This window comes from Rhagoletis zephyria, unplaced genomic scaffold (assembly GCF_001687245.7).
Source record: "Rhagoletis zephyria isolate East Lansing unplaced genomic scaffold, Rhagoletis_zephyria_1.1 Rzeph_scaffold_17258, whole genome shotgun sequence".
Lineage (NCBI taxonomy): Eukaryota > Metazoa > Arthropoda > Insecta > Diptera > Tephritidae > Rhagoletis > Rhagoletis zephyria.
Window position 1 is genome coordinate 1,449 of NW_016174319.1, and position 9,605 is coordinate 11,053.

The 9,605-nt window shown below is 34.6% G+C and overlaps 1 protein-coding gene across 1 annotated transcript; it reads left to right on the top strand.

Moving 5' to 3' along the window:
• Window positions 1–1,367: 1,367 nt before the first annotated feature.
• jar (Myosin heavy chain 95F jaguar) lies at window positions 1,368–9,600 on the top strand (the record flags this gene model as incomplete). Its single annotated transcript, XM_017636104.1, has 8 exons — window positions 1,368–1,441; window positions 5,009–5,138; window positions 5,230–5,391; window positions 5,480–5,742; window positions 7,771–8,177; window positions 8,295–8,841; window positions 8,918–9,115; window positions 9,178–9,600. Coding segments are annotated over 8 exons (2,204 nt in total), but the record flags the coding sequence as incomplete, so codon positions are not given.
• Window positions 9,601–9,605: the final 5 nt, after the last annotated feature.

Here is a 9,605-nt window from a genome sequence, read left to right on the forward strand (position 1 = left end):
ATGTATTTTATATGGGGAAAAAACAACTTTTCGTAGAAATGGTATAGAATAGTTGAAAATCACTATTTTTCTGTTTATCTGCTGGAGATTCCCAATAATAATACCCAATTGTTTATTTAACCATTTTTTCATTGCAACTATAATTTATAAGTCCGCCAAAACCCCACAAAAACCGCAAAAAATGCTATGGGGCAACCAATAAAAAATCCTTAGTATTAAAAATGGCTAAATAAACACTTGGGTATTATTATTTTAAAGTTTCCTGAAGAGAACCAGAGTTTTCCGATTGACTTTCAGGAATTCTATACCATTTCTACGAAAACAATTATTTTGCCCATATAAAAATACATGGAAAACTTTGAGCGCTTTGAGCGACCTCTAAATATTTTTTGTTTTCAAAATAAAAAATAGGGGTTTAATTTTTTTCGATATAGAACAATCCTAGATGTGAGAGCATTACAATTCCGACTCTACTGTTTCTGGACCACCCTAATGTTCATACATACATTCATCTGCTAAACGCTAATACACACAATTACATTAACAACAATTTATTAAGAATGTAACAATATCATAAACATTTAATATTTTAAGAAAATATTTAAATTAATTAAAAAAAATGTTTATCTTTAAAAGAATGAAACTAAACTAAAACAAAAAAATATAAACAAAAATTAAATAACAAAAGATCCGTTGTTGCCCGCCGACTCGTACTCGAACTCGGGTCTCTCAATTGGCGGTCTAGTGCTTTGCCCACTCGGCCATTGCGACTGCTGTGCAACGTAGCACACAGCATACAAATCTGACAACGATATTTTCGAGTTTACTCCGATTCAGTTATAGCAATTTTTTCGTATTCGTAGCAGGCATTCGAATTCGTAGATTTTCTACGATGGATTCCGTGATAGCCCTGAATATGGTTGTTACTTTAACCCTCTGCTACTAACGTGACCGAAGTTTCCCCATTATATTAACGTGTAATCTCTCAGACACCAATTTTCCAGATCAAAAAATATATATTAGATATTTATGAATAAACTTTTTTCGATTTAGACTGAAAATTCTATCAATATTTTAAGTACTCATTAATGAAATTGTCATATAAATAAAATATATGACGAAAAATAGGCGTTTTTAGTAATCAATGCTATTGAATTCTCGGAAAAAATGTCGAACCTTCGGTGTCTGTCAGAGTACCACGTCAGTCGCAGAGGGTTAAGAATATCATAAATGTATTGACACTCGACGCCATTAGCAAAAGTTTTTCCATCTTCGAAAAGGGTAAATTTTTTGTGCCACCTCTTTTGTATATCATACCCTATACATATGTTTTTCCTTATCCATATATGCATTTTTTTACTTTTCAGGTGAACTTATGCTGCTGAATGAAGCAACGTTTTTGGATAATTTAAAAACGCGTTATTATAAAGACAAAATTTATGTAAGTACTTAAGAAAGATATATTTACAAGTATGCTAAATTTACCAATAAGAATGAATAGCTCTATTGATTTATATAAAAAAACATAAGCGCGATATAGGCAGTGAGTCTAGTTTCCCATTTTCGTTTTGAAATGATACTCCCCAAAAGTGTATCTCATTCGGAGACGATATAAAATTTTAGAACATTCAAGTTTTAGGAATAATCAAGATGCACGCCAGTAGGATAAACAGTTTATATTTAAAACTTAATTCAAAAGGAGGAGCGAATGTTTTCAGTTACTGCTCCCAACACTAAAGCTCTTGCAAGTAATATAGATTGAGTTAGAAGACTTTCACTTAAATAAAATTATAGTTTAAAAAACTAAAACCTCCCTATTATAATTGCCATTCGTACTGTCATCAGGTATGCCACTTGAGAATAGAAATCGCTGCGTCATTTAGGCGCATCAATATTACATAGTTACATCCCCAGTTAATAAAAGGAAGGTAAAAAAGGACAGCTTTCGCCAAGTATGGCGAACCATGTTTTATGTTTTCATAAAGAAATAATTGTATTAGAAATTAGAAATGAAGGAAAAGAGTAGAAGGGAAGGTGTGTATTTATAAACGGTAATGGAAGCCATTGAGGGTGCGTTCACACAGAAAGCCGATCGGTGGCTCTGCAAAGAAAGGCGGGGCGAAGCGAACCTTCAGGTGTTCTCAACGAACGAGGCGAAGCAGAGCTTTTCTCATGGACTCGGCTGCAAAGATACCCCAAAACTTATCGTCAAAGAAAAGTGGCAAATACTCAATTTTATTCAAAAGATTAGTTGAAGCGTCACGAAGCTGAAAAATTAAATTCAAAATCAAAAACATCTTTACTTTCAGCTCGAAACCGCTTCTGGAAAAGTTTGTTGTATGATCATTTTCATGTATGTATAGCAATTTGAAAGCTTCACTCCGGTCGTAACGGCTCCGCAGCTCCAGAGGATACTGATATGCAGCCTTGACAAAACATCATGTCAGAAAGCTTTTAAGGCTCAGCCTCATAAAAGCAGGACTGCGAGAAGTAATGGCCTGGAGTGCGTCTCAGGACTTGCAGTTATTTTACCTCTCGTCGCATAAGTACTTAAAGCTTAGTTTCTTGAAATACTATAAATACTGAAAAACAATCTATTGCAACAAGTATAGATGGTACAAATTTTAAGTCCATTTCTCGAATACTTTCCAGCTTTGTAACTCAAAGAAAAAAGTCCAAATGATAAGAAAATTCGGAAAAAATAACTTTACATCGCGGTATTATTTTTATTGCCTTACCGATTTTCTTATGACATTACAATATATTTCACCTTAGAAAATTCGGAAAGGGAAATAATGATTTGTTTACGAATTCTTTAAGATTTATCTACTATTCAGAATACTCTAAAAGTATGGTTTTCAGGGCATATAACCTTAAAAACAGAAAGGTATGTATTAGGGATGGACACGGGACTAAATATTCAATCCCGATCCCTCCCATCCCGAAATTCATTTTTTAAGTCCCTCACCCGCCCTTCCGGACGTTTTTCATACTTTTACCGTGGGTCTCGCGGGTCCCGAAATATATCACTAGAAAAATTCACACGACTTTCAAATTAATTTTAAATAATAAAAAAATAGTGAAAGATCTGGTATCTACCGATTGTTTGTTTTGCTTAGCGTTTCGTTTTCGTCTCAATAAAACATAAAAAAGTGCTTATTTAATACAACGCTTTTAAGAAAGATCATGATCCAATGATCGTATCTAAACCAAATTAGTATGGGACCACCTCTGATTATGAGCTTACGTATATATGTAGATTTTTTTTGCAATACGGACGCTTTTTTGTTTTTTTTTTTGTTTTATTTAAATTTTAAAAGAAGTAATTAAAAAGTGCTCAATTTTTATGAAAATTCCGATTTTTGGAGTTTTTGTTATAGTATTAGCCATAATTTTATATAGAGTTCATTGAATTATTTGGTCTTTGCTCTCTCAAGTTAGAAAAGAGGGAAATGAGGGTCCCATATTTTTTTTGTACCTGTCTCCAAATAAAATTTTATAGATTTTCTGAGGTAAACCAGTATGCATCAATTGGGGAAAAATCGAATTTCGATTATCGATTTTTGTTTTAATCGATTCACCGATCGAATCGAAACTAAAAAATTGAATCGGAAGGGCTCGATTAATCGATGTAAAAACGGCATCTCTACTTTGTAACCGGCAATTGTAGTTTCCGTTTCAGTTTTGTTATTAAAATTTTGAAAATTTTCGACTACAAAATGTTGAGAACTTTCAGAATAGGCCTGGTAATATCGTAACGACACCGATGTTAATTAATGACCATTTTTGTTATTAAAAATTTTGTCATTTAATATCCAGTGGACATGTCTGTCGTATTTACAGCAATAAACTTTAGGATTATTTACATATGTACATTAAAGTGGTCCAAAAATGTATGTAAAAAGAAATAAGGTCGCATTTTTAATGCCGCCACCCCCTAAGATTGTTCTATGCCGACAAAAAATATACCCCTATTTTTTTATTTTGAAATAAAAAAAAATTTAGGGAGTGCTCAAAGCGCTCAAAGTTTTCAATGTATTTTATAAGGGGATAAAACAACTTTTCGTAGAAATAGTGTAGAATTCTTGCAAGTCAATATTTTTCGATTGGAAAATGTTGCTTATCTTCAGGAGATTCCCAGTAATAATACCCAATTGTTCCTCTAACAATTTTTTCATGGTAACTATATTTTATAGGTCCTAGAAAATGCAATGGGGGGACCAATAAAAAATCTTTAATCATAAAAAATGGTTAAATAAACAATTGGATATTAATGTCTGAAGTCTCCTGAAGAGAACCACAGTTTTACGATTGAAAAATATTGATTTTCAAGAGTTTTATACCATTTCTACGAAAATAGGTTTCTTCCCCATATAAAATACATGGAAAACTTTGAGCGCTGTGAGCACTCCCTAACAGGCTAACCTAATATTCGCGGCTTGCGTTTTGGTACGCTCGCCGTAGAATTTTTTGTTTTGCGTCACCCGAAAATGGCTTGCGTGCGTTTGCATTTAATTTCATTGAGCGAAATGTCAAATCAAAATGTCACGCAGAACAAAAATTGGAAATTGAGTTAGCTTCATACGCGCGCCGTTCAATTTCGGTTGCTCGAATACAAGTTGTATGTGCATGAGAAATTTTTGACAGTAAATTGGCGGCGTGCGTGAATATTAGGTTAGCCTGTAAATATTTTTTGATTTCAAAATAAAAAAATAGGGGTATATTTATTTTCGGTTCAGAACAATCCTGGAGGTGGCGGCATTAAAATTCCGACTTTATTATTTTGGACCACTCTAATGTACATACATAGACTCAATCAAGGTAAATGCGTTCCATACATGGTTCGTCATTATTTGGCTGAAATAAACTGTACTCAAACTTTTAGTAGAAGTATTTGCTCATTCTCATTCAAAATTATGGAAATTTTCAGTCAAATTTTATGTGGTTTTCCAGTATTTCTGTATTGCCAAATGCACTTAAAATATCATCTCTTTCAATCTACTCCTAGACTTATGTGGCCAATATACTCATTGCTGTGAATCCATATCGTGAAATCACTGATCTCTACTCTTCAGCTACAATTAAAACGTATACTGGACGTTCCTTGGGCGAACTGCCGCCACATGTGTTTGCTATAGGTAAAATAAAAAATTTTGTACAATAACAAGAAACCCTCTGCTGTACAAAAGCTCATATTTACGTCTGTACATTCTCTTGTAATTTTTGCAGCTGATAAGGCTATACGTGATATGCGCGTACTCAAATCGTCACAATCTATTATCGTATCTGGCGAATCGGGTGCTGGCAAAACAGAATCTACCAAGTATTTGCTTAAATATTTATGTCATTCCAGCGATAGTGCCGGTCCCATTGAACAGAAAATTTTAGATGGTAAGTGAAATTTAAAATTTAATAAGAGTCGTTGTATGTAACCAACCTTTGATATTTAAATACTATCTATTTTATCTGTTTATTATAGCCAATCCCGTACTTGAGGCTTTTGGTAATGCAAAAACTACGCGTAACAACAATTCCTCCCGTTTCGGCAAATTCATTGAAGTGCACTATGATGCCAAGTGCCAAGTGGTTGGCGGTTATATATCACACTATCTGCTGGAGAAGAGTCGTATTTGTACGCAAAGTTCTGAGGAACGCAACTATCATGTATTCTTTATGTTGCTAGCAGGTGCACCGCAACAGCTGCGTGATAAGCTGAATCTTGGTAAACCAGATGATTATCGGGTGAGTAAAGGGCGCAATAAAATTATTAAAACGCTTTCGATATTATTTAGTTGCATTTAAAGACATATGTACATACATATGGGCGTTTTCTGCGGATGTCTACCACGAAAAAAAAATTAAATCATATATCGAATTTATTTCTGGGCCCATTTGGCTGCTTTTTATAATATANTTTAAAGACATATGTACATACATATGGGCGTTTTCTGCGGATGTCTACCACGAAAAAAAAAATTAAATCATATATCGAATTTATTTATGGGCCCATTTGGCTGCTTTTTATAATATGNTAATATACATGTACTGGTTATGTAAGCTGAAACATTTTTACGATAAATGGCCTCGCTAGGTGGCGCCAGGGTGGAGATATTTTGAAAAACCGTATTTATTACGGTTGAATACGCATGTACAGTGACGAACAAAAGTATTGGCACAGTGAATTTTTCGCAATGTATGCAAAATTTTTTATTCTAATTTATTTTCGATAATTTTTTATAAAAATATAGTTCATTGTACAACATAAAACATAAAAATAAAATCTCTAAACTTTGTGCAAAACTCACGAAAATTCCATAAATTTGCGTACTAATTTGCAACTTTCTATTCAGATCTTTTAANTCTAATTTATTTTCGATAATTTTTTATAAAAATATAGTTCATTTTACAACTAAAAACATAAAAATAAAATCTCTAAACTTTGTGCAAAACTAAGGAAAATTCCATAAATTTGCACACTAATTTGCAACTTTCTTTTCAGATCTTTTAGAAAAATTATAAGTATGCAGTTTTATAGTCCATTCAATTTTAGTATGACAAAATGCAAGTTTAAAGTTGCTAGAAAGTTGCTAGAAAATCGCGTTGATTTTCGGCAATTTTTTTAGTGGAAGGTGTTGCTCATTTTCTTCATACAAAAAGNAAAATGCAAGTTTAAAGTTGCTAGAAAGTTGCTAGAAAATCGCGTTGATTTTCGGCAATTTTTTTAGTGGAAGGTGTTGCTCATTTTCTCCATNAGTCCATTCAATTTTAGTATGACAAAATGCAAGTTTAAAGTTGCTAGAAAGTTGCTAGAAAATCGCGTTGATTTTCGGCAATTTTTTTAGTGGAAGGTGTTGCTCATTTTCTTCATACAAAAAGTAATTGTCGAATATACTTTGTATGGAAGAACTTGCGTGAAAAAAAATTACCATGTCCGTATGTATGCGTTTATTGAACCTTTTATTGATATTTACTTATATTAATGTTTATATTTTGACTGGTATCATATACTTAGCACATAAACTACCCGCATATTTGTTAATATTTTTATTGCTTAATATATGAACAGCAAATGAAGTTAGCTTTGTTCTGATAAGCCCTGGCAAATATTTACAAATACCGAAGAAAATCATCGGTTCAAATATTTACCTCTTAAACGAACTTCGGAACACATTAGATAACTTAATGTTGAATTACANCGAATATACTTTGTATGGAAGAACTTGCGTGAAAAAAAATTACCATGTCCATATGTATGCGTGGTTGACTGCATTTTACGGTTTATTGGACCTTTTATTGATATTTACTTATATTAATGTTTATATTTTGACTGGTATCATATACTTAGCACATAAACTACCCGCATATTTGTAAATATTTTTATTGCTTAATATATGAACAGCAAATGAAGTTAGCTTTGTTCTGATAAGCCCTGGCAAATATATACAAATACCGAAGAAAATCATCGGTTCAAATATTTACCTCTTGAACGAACTTCGGAACACATTAGATAACTTAATGTTGAATTACTATAGTCAGTTTCGTTTCTGACAAAGCCGTTGTTCCCTATTTTATCCAAGCTTTGTTATTGACACTATTTTCCGAATAACTAGAACCATGTCTTTACAAATAACTGTAGAAAGTTATTCTGTTGTTAAAACAAATAAAAAAAAAAATTCATTGATAAATGCTTTCTTTGCCCTTTACAAACTTTTTTTGCCTGTTCAATAATCTGTAACTAATGTATATTTTTTTTTCTTCCCTTCTCCCCAGTATCTCTCTGGCTGTACGCAGTATTTTGCCAACGCGAAGACAGAGCAACTTATTCCGGCTGCTCAAAAGTCCAAGAGTCATGTGAAAAAGGGTCCCCTGAAGGATCCTATTATCGATGATTATAATCATTTTCAAAATCTCGATCGTGCACTGGGTCGATTGGGTTTGAGTGAAATAAATAAACTGGAAATTTATTCATTGGTGGCTGCCGTATTACATTTGGGTAATATTTCGTTTGAAGAGATACCAGATGACGCACGAGGTGGTTGTCAAGTCTCAGAGTCTTCTGAGAAATCTCTCACCATCACATCAAAATTGCTGGGTGTTGATCCATCGGAACTCAGACAGGCACTGGTGTCGCGTGTAATGCAAAGCAAAGGTGGCGGTTTCAAGGGCACAGTAATAATGTAAGTCAATACCTACACACTTCATGTGAGAATTANAGGTGGCGGTTTCAAGGGCACAGTAATAATGTAAGTCAATACCTACACACCTGTTTTGTGAATTTACTATTGCTATTTCAGGGTGCCCTTGAAAATTTATGAGGCCAGCAATGCGCGCGATGCGCTTGCCAAGGCCATCTACAGCCGCCTTTTTGATCGTATCGTGGCGCTGATTAATCAAAGCATCCCCTTCCAAGTCTCAAATTTCTATATTGGCGTCTTGGATATTGCCGGTTTCGAGTACTTCACTGTGAATTCGTTTGAGCAATTTTGCATTAATTACTGCAATGAGAAATTGCAAAAATTCTTCAATGACAACATTCTTAAGAACGAGCAAGAGCTGTACAAAAGTGAGGGATTGAATGTGCCGGAAATCACATTCACCGATAATCAGGATATTATCGATTTAATTGAAGCGAAAGCAAACGGTATTTATACTCTATTGGATGAGGAGTCAAAGTTGCCAAAGCCATCGGCACAACACTTCACGGCCGAGGTGCATAAGGCGTGGTCAAACCATTTCCGCTTGGGCTTGCCGCGTTCATCGCGCTTGAAGGCGCATCGCACGCTAAGAGATGAAGATGGTTTCCTTGTGCGTCACTTTGCCGGCGCTGTCTGTTACAATACGGTAGGTGTGGCATGTTTGTTAAGGCGTGGGATGGCATGTATTTAATTGTTTTTAACATTTTGTTGATGCTTTGCAGGAACAATTTATAGAGAAAAACAATGATGCATTGCATGCTTCCTTGGAGGGTTTGGTGCAGGAGTGCGAAAATCCGTTGCTGAAAACACTATTTCCTTCTGGTAGTAACACCGCGTTGCGCGGCAAATTGAATTTCATTTCTGTGGGCTCGAAATTCAAAAGCCAACTGGCTGAGTTGATGGAGAAATTGGAGAAGAATGTAAGCACTGTTTTAATGCAAAATAAATAGCAAAACGAATGTATAATGATTTAATTTTTAAGGGCACTAATTTTATACGCTGCATTAAGCCTAACAGCAAAATGATAGATCGTGATTTCGAGGGTGGGCTAGCACTTGCACAGCTTAAATGCTCTGGCACTATTTCCGTGCTGGAGCTTATGGAGCATGGTTATCCATCACGTGTGCCATTCGCCGATCTCTACAATATGTATAAATCGGTCCTGCCACCCGAATTGGTCAAGTTACCACCGCGCACTTTCTGCGAAGCTATGTTACAATCGCTTAATCTTAGCTCAAAGGATTTCAAGTTTGGCGTGAAGAAAGTTTTCTTCCGCCCTGGCAAGTTCGTTGAATTCGATCGTATTATGAAATCAGATCCCGAGAATCTTTTAGCCATTGTCTCTAAGGTGAAAAAGTGGTTAATACGTTCGCGGTGGGTGAAATCTATATTGGGTGCGGTGTGTGTGAT